Below are 14,516 nucleotides of genomic sequence, written 5' to 3'. Positions count from 1 at the left end.
CTCGGCGGCCGCTCCCAGCCACCAGTCTAGCTGCCGCATTCTGGATTAGTTGTAGCTTCCAGGTCACCTTCAAAAGTAGCCCCACGTAGAGCGCATTGCAGTAGTCCAAGCGAGAGATAACTAGAGCATGCACCACTCTGGCGAGACAGTCCGTGGGCAGGTAAGGTCTCAGCCTGCGTACCAGATGGAGCTGATAAACAGCTGCCCTGGACACAGAATTGATCTGCGCCTCCATGGACAGCTGTGAGTTGGTCCGTTGGTCCATCTAGCTGTGCACTGTCTATGATGACTGGCAACAGCTCTTCAGCATTACAGACATCCCTACCTGGAGATGCTGGTGATTGAACCTGGGACTCCTTGAATAATTATGCATAGGATTTCACTGCAGGTGCAATGCAGGAGACTATGCATCCCACCACTTCTGTGCAAGGATGAAATGTGATACTGCCTACAGTACCTGTCCCTATGAGAAGTCAAGCTAGAAAGGTGTTCCTTCTTTTTTAAAAATCAAGTTATCTGACCCTAATGAGTCTGAAGATAGGTTTGCCTGTGTATGGGCAGGATCTCAGAAACCCAAACAGGTGACTGGATTAGACTTTATATTGGCCTGATGGGTGGGGTGCCCTGAATATCTTCACCCTCTGGATAACTAGCAAAAACAGAATAGAGTAAGCAGACTTGGTTAATTTGCATAATTTGTGTGTTGCAGAATTCAGCTGCTTCTTGCTGTGGAATTTAGGTTCCCTTGTGGATGAGTTTTAAGTGGGACAAGGCAAGAGGGGAGAATAGCACAGAGCTGTAACTGTGCCTTTAGTGAAACAGATCTGCAATTTTTGTTCTTTTCAGTTAGCTGTTCCATCAAACTTCAGCAGTGCTGCACCATGTTGTGATGCCGTGGTGAGTTCAAAAGAAAAGAATTCAGAAGTTGTTTAGGTAACAGACTTCAAGGGTACCCAAAGCAAATGATAGAAAGACGGAAGCCTTAAATGGTTTATTCCCTTTACTTATGCAAAACTGTAATTCTGGTTTTCTTAAAAAGACTTCATGTTCTACTTCATAAACAGCAAATATGTGTGTATGAAATACTTCCGTTCCCTCCATACCTGCCATGATCCACCTAATGTTTTCTGCTGTTCCTTCAAGGACAGAATATTTGTAGTCAGTGACACATAAATTCTAGACTACAATCTGAAGGACATATTCTTTTAGTATCAATTAATCAATGTATAATAAACATCACTGTCTACTTTTCTGCCCAACACCCAGAGTAGAATCACTCTGCTGGTCTATAACCATAAACATCTTGCAAAAGTAAAATGAGGCTCATTTCCCCATTTATCACTCCAATTATGTGAACAACAGGGTAGATACAATGTGCTGGGAGGGTTAAATCATTTTATGAATGAAAGCAGTGTGATGGAGAATATGTTTGTGTAGGCTTTGGTTACTTCTCCCTCTCTGGTTTCTCTTCGCCGTAGTAGTTTCTCTGTGTTGTGAGGGCCAACTGATGTTTGCTACTATGAAGGGCTAGCTTTTCTGCCACCCTCCCAGAATGCCAAGGTATGGACATTTGGTCCTGACATCCTCAACTGAAGACACTTCTTTTTATAAATCACTGCTATGACAGCGAGTATATCTTTGCATAGCCACCAGAATTATAAATTCAAAGTTTAGGAAGAGCTTTTTATCCACATTACCTGACATTTTCAGGTATTTTGATATTCTCTCATTAGATGTCTCAAGTTCTCTCTGTCTCTAAAAAAAGAAAAGAAAAGAAAAGAAACTTCTTCCCAGAAGTTGAGAGTCCAGTTTAAATTACAGTGCAAATCCATGGTCCTGGATATACCACTGCATTGAAATGGTCCTTAGATCACTTCCAGAAAATGCTCAAACTCAGATTTCTCGGGGCACTTATTAAGAATTCCTGTCTGCACTGTATGGATTTAACATATAGAAAGAATAATTAAGGAAGTGTTCTTGGCAGTTTTGAGACATTGCTTTCAGAACATAAGTGGGGAGGCAGTGTCTAAGGCATATAACATCCCTTCCCAACCTGGTGTCCTCCAGATGTTTTGGATTACAGCTTCCACCAGCTGTATGGTCAGTGATGTTTAGAGTTGTAGTTCAACAATACCCTGAGGGCATCAGGTTGGGGCAAGCTACTGTACATTTTTTTTTAAAGACATTGAGGGTTTTGCAGTGTTAGATCAATCAATGAAGTTTGGCTACAGGATTAAGGATAATGAACTTTGCTGTGAGCAACAATAAAAGTGAAGGTGGCATGGGAAAAGGGCGAGGGTGACATTTGATGATTCATGTACTGCTTTGGCCACAAAGAACAAAGTTGTGCAAAAATGTTCTAACATGTGTAATCTCAGATGGCCAGAAAAGCAAGATAACTGCTACACAAGCTGAATCTAAAGGGTAAACAACTATTTCAGCAATGTGTTCCAATATTGCTTTGAACTTTTCTGTAGTATTCCAATACGTTTGAGGAAGTTAGTCTCTGAGCTTTGTCTGACAATTGCTATATAAATATTATGCAATTTGTAATGTGTTCAGAGGACTCTCGTATGTTTGAGGCCTCTCCCAGGTACAGTTGTACCTTTGAAGTCAAACGGAATACATTCTGGAAGTCTGTTCGACTTCCAAAATGTTTGAAAACCAAAGCATGGCTTCTGATTGACTTCAGGAAGCTCCTGCAACCAATTGGAAGCTGCAAAAGCCCTGTCAGACATTTGGCTTCCAAAAATCGTTCAAAAACCAGAACACTCACTTCTGGGTTTCATTTGTTCAGGAGCCAATTTGTTCAGGAGCCAAGGCGTTCGAGATCCAAGGTACAACTCTACTTGGAATAAAGAGGAACCTCAGACGTGAAACAAAAGTTGTATTGTGGTTAGATTTCCACAACAGTAGGTTGAAGACCATCCTTCGGCTATTCCATGCATCCAATCTGTATTGAGCTGAATCATATCAGCCACATGCTGGGGGTATCTGGAAGTGAATGCAGAGTACACATTTTCTAACAAGATCTCACAGTCAGCAGTTAGTGTGTGAAGATGGCAGAAGTTTTTTCTTTGTGGATGCGTTGGAAACAGACTATCAGGCTCTTATGAGCTGAACCTTTCCACTCTAGAAGTACCATGCTGCCTGCCAAACACAGCACCCATTGTTGCATACTTATACCCAATGCCCTGCTGTGCTGAAGACTGTAGACCCAGAGGGTATGCATTAGGGTAGCTTAGAAGGCTAGGTTCCAGCTTCAGATCTTAAAGTCCCTAGTCAAAGTCTGAGGCATCCTAACAAGGAACTTCTGCAGTATTCTGTTATCCTAGCTTGCTGGGATGTGCTGGTGTTGGTAGTCTATGCTAACTGAAGTTTAAAGATGTTCCTGTATAGGGGGGAAAAGCACACATCAGTAGCAAACACTTCAAAAGCAGGAATGATAGGTGCCAGGAGAGAGAGAGACAGAGAACGAGAAAAAAATGCAGCCTTTGGGCAACTGATTGGACTGAGTGATCCATCTCTTGATTCTGCCATATCCCATTTCCACATAGCAGGGCTGAGTGGGTGGGAAATGACTTACTCTTGGCTACCTTAGGACATTGGGCCTTCCATTAGTGTGTTTTTTTGCCCAACAGCATGGTTTGTTTCAGATACAATTTTGAGAAGTAACTGACAGCCTCCACACGCTTAGTCAAATGGTTTTGACTCTACTGCACCAATGGCACCATGTTCAGCAGGACTAGTCGTATTGACAAATGGGCTAATGGATGAAAGGTGAAGGCTTTTAAATAGTTTTCCTGATGGATAGAAAGGCTTGCTAGTATTTAAAGGGGCAATTTGGAGCAGCTTGCGGGCCATTTGGGAGTATATTCTTGTTGCCCCAATTTTGTGCATGATAGAGTTATGCCATCAATACTGAGGCATATTAGTTTTATTAGATTGTGAATTTAGTACATGTGTTTCCCCTGCAAAAATACAAGAGGGGAAAAAAGCTCTTTACTAAGTCAGAACGATGAAAACAGGAAGCACATTTGGATCCATCCAGCTGCTTAGCTAGATGAATTCAATCTGTTCCCTCTGATATTAATTTTTATGCAATAAACAAGGCAACACCTCATTGCCAAGTTCAGAATTAGATAGAGGCATAAATTGCCCAGAAAGAGAACACACAAAGCTTTCTATTCTGTTTTCTATGCTTGTAGTTAGTCACTGTGTAAAATAATCATGGAAATTGAAGAGGGAATTCTGGTGGGTTTTATTTTCCTATCTGTTATTTTTGGCAAGCCTTGTTCAAAAAGTGAGGGGTGAGTTTGCATTTAATTTTGCAGTCAGTCTGTAGGGTTGGGATGTATCATTCCCCTGTTCCCATGCAGCTTGGTGATCTTGTGCCCCTGACAGAATCGTCCAGTTTGTGCCCCCTAGCCACGGACAAATTAGCTCTTCTTTCCACCTCTCCTTCAACCTATAAATATTTATAGTTGATTTTGCGCCCCCCCTCACCTGTGCCCCTGGTGGTGGCCCACTTCGCCATCCCCTAGCTACGGCCCTGCTCCCATGTCAGTTAGATGGCAGCCCAGGCTTTAAGGAATGGGAAATAAGAAATGAACAATTTAAATAAGGTGCAATAGGAGAAATTGGTGCAAATTACCATTGCATTATTTAGGGGACGTGGGTGGCGCTGTGGGTTAATTCACAGAGCCCAGGACTTGCCGATCAGAAGGTCGGCGGTTCGAATCCCCATGACGGGGTGAGCTCCCGTTGCTCGGTCCCTGCTCCTGCCAACCTAGTAGTTTGAAAGCACATCAAAGTGCAAGTAGATAAATAGGTACCGCTCCGGCGGGAAGGTAAATGGTGTTTCTGTGCGCTTCTCTGGTTCGCCAGAGCAGCTTAGTCATGCTGGCCACATGACCCGGCTCCTCGGCCAATAAGGCGAGATGAGCGCCGCAACCCCAGAGTCAGCCATGACTGGACTTAATGGTCAGGGGTCCCTATACCTTTACATTTACCTTTACCATTGTGTTAGTGTGTAAGCCTGTTTTGAGCATATTGGAACTCATTTCAGAATAAACATGCATAGAATTGCATTGTAAATTACTTTTACAGAAGGAATCCAAAGAAGGAGGGACCGTTAAGTAGATGATGGATTGGGGGACCATTGGGGAAGACAGAGTGAGAGACAGACATTTATGGGGTAAAATGCAAGGAGAAGTTGGGAGAAGGAGAAGAAGCTTGTGTGCAATTCTTTCTGACCACAATCAGGATCTTGGATGAAAATCATCTTTTGGATTGTGCCCTGCATTAAATATGACCTTTCTAAAATGTAGATTTTGCATGTCACAGACCAAAATATCTTGGCCCAGCCCTGCAGGAAACAAATGGAAGAAACTAGTACATATACCAGAATGTTTGCTTTTATGCAGCTGAAAATCCCCAAATGTTATTAATTCTGATCCAGACTTTATTGTGCTTAAAATAAAGAACTTCATAAGAAGATCCTTGTGGAGTTTGGACTTACAGCATTTGTACCCTCTGCGAGGGTGAGGAACTGATTAAGATGGTCCACCGCTGGAGATTTGTGGTTCCTGGGGGATTCCTGAGTGCTCTGGGGACAAAGCAGATGATTCTGTGAAGGATCTCATCTTCTTATGGAATGGCTAATGTGGAGGGTTGGTGACACGATTGCTCCTGAGTGCACTCTCCACTTCTATTCTAGAGAGCTATGGGCAATGAAATAGATAGGATGGCTAGAGCACTGGTGTTGTAGATCTTGGTCCAAGGCCAACTGAGCACTGATTAGAGAGCATCATTGCACCCACCATGTGGCAATAAGGGCAGTGAAGCAGCACATATTCTCAAATGAGTCCACCTTGCCCTGCCTTAAGCTTATTGGCTGACACCTTTCTCTGCATGTTATTTCCTAGAGGAAGTTTGCTGTGTTTATACAAAGGAAATGGCCTTTGCTCTGATGCCACCATGACTTTGAAATGTCTCCCTCAGGGAACTATGATTGGCACTGTCCCTTTTGGGTGAAAATAGCAAGTTATGGCATAGAAGGTGCCAAAGGTCATTTCAAGTCCTTTTTCAACCCACAGAGCCAGGACCATCCATATCCCTTTATTTATTTGACTTTTTAATCCCAGCTTTTTGCCAAGGAGCTCAAGGTGAGGTACGTAAGTTCTCCCCTTCCTCATTTAATGCCTGCAACTACCGCGTGATGTAGCTTAGGCTGAGAGGCAGCAACTGACCCCAGGTCATCCAGTGAGGCTCATGGCTGGGTGGGGATCTGAACCCTGGTTTCCCAAGTGCTAGTCTGATACTCTGACCACTACAACACACTGCCATAAGTTATATGCAACTCAGACCATACTTTGCACAACCAGAGGCATCTGCTACTGTGCAGGGAGATACAGTGGTACCTCGGGTTACATACGCTTCAAGTTACATATGCTTCAGGTTACAGACTCTGCTAACCCAGAAATAGTGCTTCAGGTTAAGCACTTTGCTTCAGGATGAGAAAAGAAATCGTGCTCCGGCAGCATGGCAGCAGCAGGAGGCCCCATTAGCTAAAGTGGTGCTTCAGGTTAAGAACAGTTTCAGGTTAAGTACGGACCTCCGGAACGAATTAAGTACTTAACCTGAGGTGCCACTGTACCTGCACATCAAGTAGTGACAAATGACCTCAGCAAATAAGCCATGCTATGCACTAGGGAGAGTCGATGGACTCCCCTCCTGTAATCTCGTTCAACTAGAGAAATATTGTTGGGTTTTTTGCAAGGGGTGGGGTGGTGGAGTTGCTTGCAAAAGTTCCCATTTGTCATTCAGTTGGGAGTAGATCTAGCTGGCTAGAACTGTGTGTGCACAGCAGCACCCGAGTTACTTGGGAAATGAAAGGCTCCACCGTTAAGCGTGAGATTTTAGCTCTGGAAATCTGCCCCCTTTAAGACGTTGCCTTCCACCTCTGACTCTTGGAAGCAGAAAATGAGTGACAGCCAAGGGTTATAATTCTATAATTGCCTCTGGCTGCATCAAACAATTCAGTCCTTGGCACTGTCTGGGAAAGGAAATCTGAGGTAGATGGGCCATTGGTCTGAATTACCATGGCAGGTCCCCTTCTCTAATTAAATGATTAAGAGGCTTCCAGCTCCAGATGAGCCTTGCATTTTCAGCACAGTGTGGAATGAGGCATAGAACTGTAGAATAAGAAAGAACCTCTTGGATTTAGGTGCAGGAGAAAATAAGGAAGACTGCAGTTGTAGCCATGGCTCTGCCTTCTACTTCGTTTGTTTTACTAAAAAGATTGTTGCATTCAAAGGCACATGTAGAGGCTAATTAGAGTTGCAGGTAAAATAAGGAGAGCTGTAAGCTTTAATTCACAGATTATTGACTTAATATGGCCTTTAAGTCAAGCGTTTTTTGAGTGTATGGCTGACTTGCATTCATAGGTGACCCCATGAACAGTGCTTTCCCATCGCTGCTGCAGTATTGTCCCTTCATTTATAGGTGGAAAATTGTTTTTCTGGGATCAAGTGCCGCCTTTAAGAAAGTTCAGCATTAGAGCCCTGTGCTTCTACACAAAAACGCAACAATATTTTATTCACTGGCCCTCTTCAGCCAAAATGCTTTTAAAAAAAAATAATGAAGGGTATGACAAGAATTCCTCACCAGTGTGTAGTCTGTTCAAGGCACAGCCATGAATCAATCTCATGGGCCAGTGGACTGTGGAAACTTGCAGTGGTTTATGTTTAGGTGACAGTCTGTGCACCTTGTGATGGGATGCCTGACTTAATACTTTGGAGAGTCACAAGTTGACTTTCTAGCTTTCTTTTAATTAAATGTCAAGACCTGAGCTCTGAAGATCAAAATGATCGTTCCTTTCTTTCAACTTCAGAAAGCAGGACTGCAGGGGCCCCTCCTGAGGGGCTGGCACTCCGTTTTCATCTAAATGTTATGGCTTCCATCATCAGCTTTGAAGGGTGCAGCAAAACCAGCAGTTTGCGGGGGGGGGGGTGTCGTTGGGGTGCAAAGAGGAAAAACGCTCCGTCATTAAGCAGCTTGTTTTGAGGAAGGAATTTTGCAGTGACGAGCAAATAAAATGTAAGAGGCTTACAACAACTGATATTATTGACACAGAACCGTAGAATCATAGAGCTGGGCGTTCTTTTTATTTGCAAAGGGAGACAAAGTTCAAGGGGGGGGGAGAGAGACCATTTTTTATTCTATCGGTCAGATTTTATTCTATGACGATAATTTTCTAGTGTCTCTCTGTATGAGAGAGAATCACAGTTGCGCATTCTGTAAACAGGAAAGACGTTCGCATCGAAGGGGCCAACTTCCGAACTTAATTTTCACGTTCCTTACAAACAACAACGTGTGCAGGAGGCGCCAAGCAGAACGAAGGTCGAAGCTTGTATGTGTAACTGATATCTCGGGCTGTTTTCCTTCTCTCCGTGACTCCTGACTCTTAAAACAATAAAATAAAGATCATAAGCATCTGTTGCTATGGAAACCCAGCAGCCAGACCGGCGGAAGGCTTGGGAGTGCGCGCCCTTTTTCTCTCCAAGTAACCTCGTTAGCTGCCCATCGCAGGACCAGTCGCGCCCCCAGTGCCCTGCGAGTCTCCGGCTTCATTAGCCCCCAGAGACTATCCGTTAAGTACTGGGTGCCCTGCTTGCTGCTGCCCAAAGCCAGAGTCTCTCTCCTCAGCGGCTAAACTGCAGCCGCGCAGGAAAAGAGGGCAGAGCCTCTTAATCTGTTTTACCCGCCGCTGCTACCAGCCAGCACCCTCGCGGGTCCCAGTATCCCCAGCGGCGGGCTCTGGGCTGGAGGTTCCTCTGTCTCGAATTTTGTTTATTCCAGAGGATTACTCCTGGAGAAACAGTTTGCTTGTGTTTCCACAGAGGGGCGCTGAAGCACGTTTTAATGCAGCAAAATGAATTAAGAGCGAAATATTGCGAGACACTTTGGTTGATTAAACAAGCGAGTTGTGGGGAGGAGGAAGCGGGGGGGGGGAGAGAGAGAGACAAATTGGGGGACAAGAGAGGATGAGGAGGAAAGCCGCTCTGGAAAATCCCTGATGCCCCAAGGACCGGTTCCTCGTCTTGGAGGGAAGGGACCCGGTTAATTCCCTCTTGCCAGAGATCAAAAGACAGGCATTAGACACCGAAACGAGGCTGCGGGCGTTGGGTTGTGGCTCTGCCTCCCCTCCTCTGTGTCGTTTTTTAAGCCCCCCGACCCACCCCCTTCAAGCCCTGCTTGGCCAGCGACTCCCCACCTTACCCCCTCGCTTCTGGTTCCCTTTTCAAGTTCCCCAAGGGGAAGGAGACTCAAGCCCCGCTCCCCAGGAAAGCCTTACAGAGAAAGCAGCAGCAGCGATCTCCTCCCTCCTTGGTGCGCGCCTCGGATTCCTCTTCCTTTTCCAGGGCGAGCAGCGTGCTCGCAAGGAGGTCTCTCCCCTCCTGGTGTTTCCATCGCCCCCCGCCCGGCCCCTGATCGCGCGCACAACACCCTCGCCTCCCCTCCCCACCCGCCGCCACTTTCGCCTCTCGGACGCGGCCGGCATGAGACCTCGCAGGCGGCTGCTCCGTCGCCTCCGGGCGAGCCAGCCAAGCCCCGTTTCCCTCCACACCCCCGTCTAATTCCGCTCCGGCTCCGCCATCTGGGGACATCTTTTTTTCCTTCTCTCTCTCTCCCTCTCCGTTTTAGTGGAGGGGGTGTGAAAGCAGGATCTCTTCCGGATTGTACAGCGCTCCTCAAGCGGGGGCTCCCCGGCGTGTGTATATGTGTGTTTTGGGTTATTCCATCAACTCTTCTCTCACCCCCCACCCACCCACCCCGCCTGGGTTTTCTCCTAATGCTGTTGAAGGAAGAGGGAGCGCGAGGGAGGGAGCGCGCGCTTCGCCAGCTCCACTGATCTGTTATTGAGGAGGGCTTGACTCGACGTGGTAGAAGGCGATCCGAGGCTAGGGGAAAAGAGAGCGAGGCGGCGCAGGCTCCAAATCTGCCGATTACAAACAGCCTCTCCTTATATGTATGGATAGTAATAATAGTAATTAATTAAAGAGAGGGAGTGAGAGAATACCTCCCCCTCTCCGTCCTGGATTGACTGAATGGCTTCCTTGTACCAGAGATTCGGCGGGAAGATCAACACCTCCAGATCCTTCCCGGTGACTCCCGAGGCGAGTCACCTGCTGGGTCCCCAGTGCGCCGAAGAGGACAGTTCCGCGGCGGCGGCGGCGGCCGCGGCCAACGCAGCCGGCGGAGAAGGGAAAGCGTCGCGTCCATTGCAACAAGACAACCCCCGACCCCGCTTCCAATACCAGGCGAGGAGGAGTGACTGCGAGGAAGAAGATGTAAGCCAGCCCCTGCCTACCTGGGTTGGGTGACGCTCGGTGGATGCGGGTTCGGGGTTGCTGCTGCTGCTGCTGCTCCCCATCCTTTTCCTTTTTTGGAATGGTGTCCAATTTTCCTTTTGTCTGGGTCGCCTTGTGATGCCTGCTCCCCCCCCCCCACCGGGGTGTTTTGTTTTGGCTCATCCCTTCCATATGGGATTCTAGCCACGGAGGTGATGTGCGCGCAGCCTCTGGGGCTGCCCGAGTGGCCGTGCGCGGGGGCCGCGTTCCAGCACCTGCCACAAGTAGCGCGGGAGCTCGTGGGTCTTTAGGAGGGGAGTCCTTAGTTGCCTCGATGGACACGTGTGTGTGTGTGTGTGTGTGTGTGACAGAGAGAGAGAGAGAGAGAGAGAGAGAGAGAGAGAGATATATCTTTCCCTGTCTTCTGAACCTACTTTCTGCTGCCAGCCACCACTCTCCCGCTTCTTTTGTCTAAAAAAAATAAGAAACCCTGTGGGTTTTAATTACGTTGTGCACTTCAGAAAGGGAACTCCGCTCTCCCTTTCGGGAGTGAAGATATGGTGGAGACACATCCCCCCATTGATCTGAATTGGCCGTAAACTTCCATGGGGGGGGAGAGGGGGAAGGCAGTCCCACTGCACTCAGCAGCAGCACAGAGTCAAAATGCAGACGGCTCGGGCTGTTTCCTACCAAACTGCCCTGACTCTTGTAGGTTGTTAGGAAATTCTTCAGTTCTTCCGGTGATAACTTTTTCTCGCCCCTTGTCGAAGCCTCCAGCTTCTCTTCCTCCGCCCTTTGCTGCTTTAAAACTGCCAAGAAACAAAGCAGGCAACTGGAAGGCTATATTAAGCTCCAAGGAGGTGCTGAAGTGTAAATTGGAGCAAACACGTTTCCCTTCCTCTTCCTCTCTCTCTCCCCACCCTCCGCCCCACCATCCCCTCTTTCCTGCTGATGGGAGCAGAGATTTCAAAGAGTTTGTATTTGCATATTGCCTTAGTAACGAGTGACTCATCCAGGGTACTTGCTTGACTGCTTGGGGTTGATGATGGCGCGAACGGGGAGGGGGGAAAAAGTTAAAATCCTCTTGGATTGATTTGGAAGAAGAGAATTAGACAGGTTGTGTACCATCGCCACCGTTAGCCTGTAGTGATGGCCTTATTATTAGGTTTCCTATTCAGATGCAGCTCCGTGGTGGTGTGTGTGTCTTTGTGCATGTTAAATAAATGTGTAACTTAAAAGTTTTTTCGGGGGTGGGCGGCGGCGCACCATAATGGCTCTTCGCGTCTGAGGTTGTTTCGCTCCATCCGCGAAGAATACGTATTTCTCGGCATTGTTTTATCTGAAGTTTCCATTAGAGCTGCAGCTGTGCTCAGCCTTTAATTATAGAAGTCACTAGTAATTATCACAAACTGGTGATTGCCTGGAACTTGGTGGGGGCAGGAGAAAAACAATTCCTTTCGGCTTCACTCACTTAAGATCCCCGTGGAGAGAGAGATTGCCAAGGAAAGTCGTAGGATTTTCTTTTGTGCCTGTTTATTTCCTGATCGAGAACGTGTTTTGTGGGAGGTAGCTGGAGGGATGGGCTTCTCTTTTCCCCTCCTCCCAGCAAGGAGATAAGCACAAAATTCATGGAAAGAGTCCACAGAGGAGGAGGGTCTGTTTCCTAAGAACCAGTAGATGTAAAAGGGGAATTAACTTCCACTACCTTAAAAAAAGGATCCTAAAGCTAAATCCTATTTAGTATCACTGTAATATTTAGTGGAGGGTAAAGAAAGATCTAAATTTAATTAACTCGGAATCCTAGGGGTTATCCTTTTGAAACAAAACAATGAAAATGATTTTGTGTTTGTCTGACTGCTGTCCATCCTATCTCAGGCTTTAACCACTAGATGGCGGCATGATAAAGCAAAGAAATGACTTTTTTTAAAAGGAAAGAAAGGAAAGGTATATCCCTCCACTGACTGTTTCTCTCTGTTTCTTTCTCTCTCTGTAATACTTTGCTTGGGGCTTATGTTTTTTCCACCCCAGCCCCAGTTCTGAATATGACAGATGTCTGGAGCTGTCTCTGATAATCAAAAACTGTAGCACAAATAGTCGATTTATCGTGTGCATGACATTTTTGTTGACACTACTTATCCTCCCAAGTTGCTTCATTAAGGCTGAGATTTTGAACACATTTACTAGTGAGTAAGACCTGTTGAGCAGGCACACACACACCTCTCACCTGGTCCATTCCTTCCATTTCCTAATAGTCTACTGAACTGTAGAAAGAAAAGGAATCAGAGCATGAAACACAATTTCCCCGAAGGCTTAAAAACAATATGGTGGGAATTAATTTTAAGCTGTATTTTAAGCCGTATTTTCATTAACTGTTTGTTTGTTTGTTGTTGTTGTTGTTTTCTATTACATTTTATTGTAATTTATATTTGGTGTTAGCCGCCCTGAGTCCGGCCCTGGCTGGGGAGGGCTGGGTATGAATAAAATTTTATTATTCTTATTCTTATTTATTAATGAGAACATGCACCCTCCTTTACTCCTATAGTCACAGATATAACAACTGTATACTAGAAGGTTAGCTGCTTCTGTCTGGTTTTACCCTAGTCGCTGTTTCAGCTCTTCCCCAAAGTTAACAAATTCTAGGATCTGGGAGACAAAAGCAGACCTACATGTCTTCAGAATATGTTGCATTAACATTCAAATTGTGGGTAGAGGGGTATAGAAAGTGTAGAGCCAGGCTTTTGAAAATAGAACACTCCAACATATAAGCTTATAAGAAGTTTAGATAAAGTGGGAGCTATTTAGAGTTACAACATGTATTAATCTGGCAGGGTTAGGATGAAGTCATTTTATTTTTTAAAGAGCTGTTTAAGTGTTCAAGTGCTAAGTGACAGCAATGTGGAAATCCTGTGTTTTTCTTCCTGTCTCCAATCATTCTGAAAAGTGCTTCTCTTGGGGAGCTGTCTCAGGTACTGAAACCTTTCCAGCTCTACCACTGGGAGATCTTGCTTGCTGGCATACTTTGCACTGGGTCATTTAAAGGGAACTGGCGGCTTTATTGGCCTTCAGTGGCTTGCTGTCAGCTAGTGAGGAGTGTTCAGCTTATGAGCCAAGGCAGGATTTCTGACCTTGGCAACTGGCAAAAAATGGCAAAGAACAGAAATCAAAGTTCTTCCTTGCAAAAGCAGTGCTCAGAATAGTGAGACTTTTACATGTAGATTTAATGTAAATTAGTGTCAATTTCGACATTAAGAGGGAAGGAAAGGTGACGTGCAACAATAAAAGCAGCTAAATGAGGTGCAGAGATCTGTGATTTTGGTAGGTTTCTACAGAATCTGCTTTGCACAGTAGCTGGAAATCCTGGCTGCTGAAAATCCTGCTAAATCCTGCTAATATTGTATGCAATGATGCTTGATAACTGGCTGCTCTGTTGGTGATTGCATTATGAACCCCTTTCTAGAAGGATTAGACTTCTAATATAAATTTCATATTAAAGGCTAAAATTGGGTAAGGGAGCTCTTGTTTTTAATGAGAGCATTCTCATAAAAGTGGTTGAGCATTTGTCACACAGGTTCAGCCCAATTAAAATATATCGAGACTTATATACAGGTTCTACTTCATATAAGGGAACATCTTAAGAGTACATTGTTCCACAAAATGCCCTGTTCACTAGCTCAGTATTTGTTCACTTCATTGAGTTTTTTTAAAAAGAGCCCCCCCCCCCAATAATTAAGACATTTAAAAATGAAACATATCTGCAATAAGTATTGGGTTAGAATGCCTAGAGCAGGCATGGCCAAACTCAGCCCTCCAGCTGTTTTGGGACTGCAGTTCACATCATCCCTGACCACTGGTCCTGTTAGCTAGGGATGATGGGAGTTGTAGTCCCAAAACAGCTGGAGGGCCACGTTTGGCCATGCCTGGCCTAGAGCATGGTCCCTTCTTTGTTTTGTTACACCAGAGGTATGTGAACCACTGGCTCATGCCCTGGGGATATCCCCATCCAGCATGCAGCATCTCCTCCTTGTAGCAGCTACACATTATTTTTTTGATTGTAATTCCATTATATGTTGGCATAAAAAGTACCCTGAACAGTGAGAGAGAGACATGGGAACCCATTTATTTATTTATTGCATTTATATCCCACCTTTTTCTCCAGTGATC

At 45.5% G+C, this 14,516-nt stretch overlaps 1 protein-coding gene and 1 long non-coding RNA gene across 5 annotated transcripts in view; one reads left to right on the top strand and one right to left on the bottom strand.

The window, feature by feature from the left end:
* Positions 1–14,516, top strand: part of DPP6 (dipeptidyl peptidase like 6) — a 491,459-nt gene that overhangs the window by 133,614 nt on the left and 343,329 nt on the right. The window contains exon 1 of one of the 4 annotated variants that reach the window (XM_083579468.1): positions 9,863–10,355. The exons of the other annotated variants lie outside the window; for them this stretch is intronic. Coding sequence (XP_083435594.1) covers positions 10,113–10,355 — 243 coding nt within the window. The 5' untranslated portion in view covers positions 9,863–10,112. Of the gene's footprint in view, positions 1–9,862; positions 10,356–14,516 lie in introns of those variants that run through there. 4 annotated transcript variants of the gene reach the window in all.
* On the bottom strand, positions 8,147–10,591 carry LOC310746341. Its single transcript, XR_014540652.1, has 2 exons — positions 10,376–10,591; positions 8,147–8,466 (listed from the first exon to the last, which is right to left on the bottom strand). It is a non-coding gene; the product is annotated as an uncharacterized lncRNA (long non-coding RNA).

The sequence above is a fragment of the Podarcis filfolensis genome (genome assembly GCF_964270895.1).
Source record: "Podarcis filfolensis genome assembly, chromosome: 12".
In the NCBI taxonomy this organism is placed as follows: domain Eukaryota; kingdom Metazoa; phylum Chordata; class Lepidosauria; order Squamata; family Lacertidae; genus Podarcis; species Podarcis filfolensis.
This window is presented reverse-complemented; position numbering and strand designations above follow the sequence as displayed.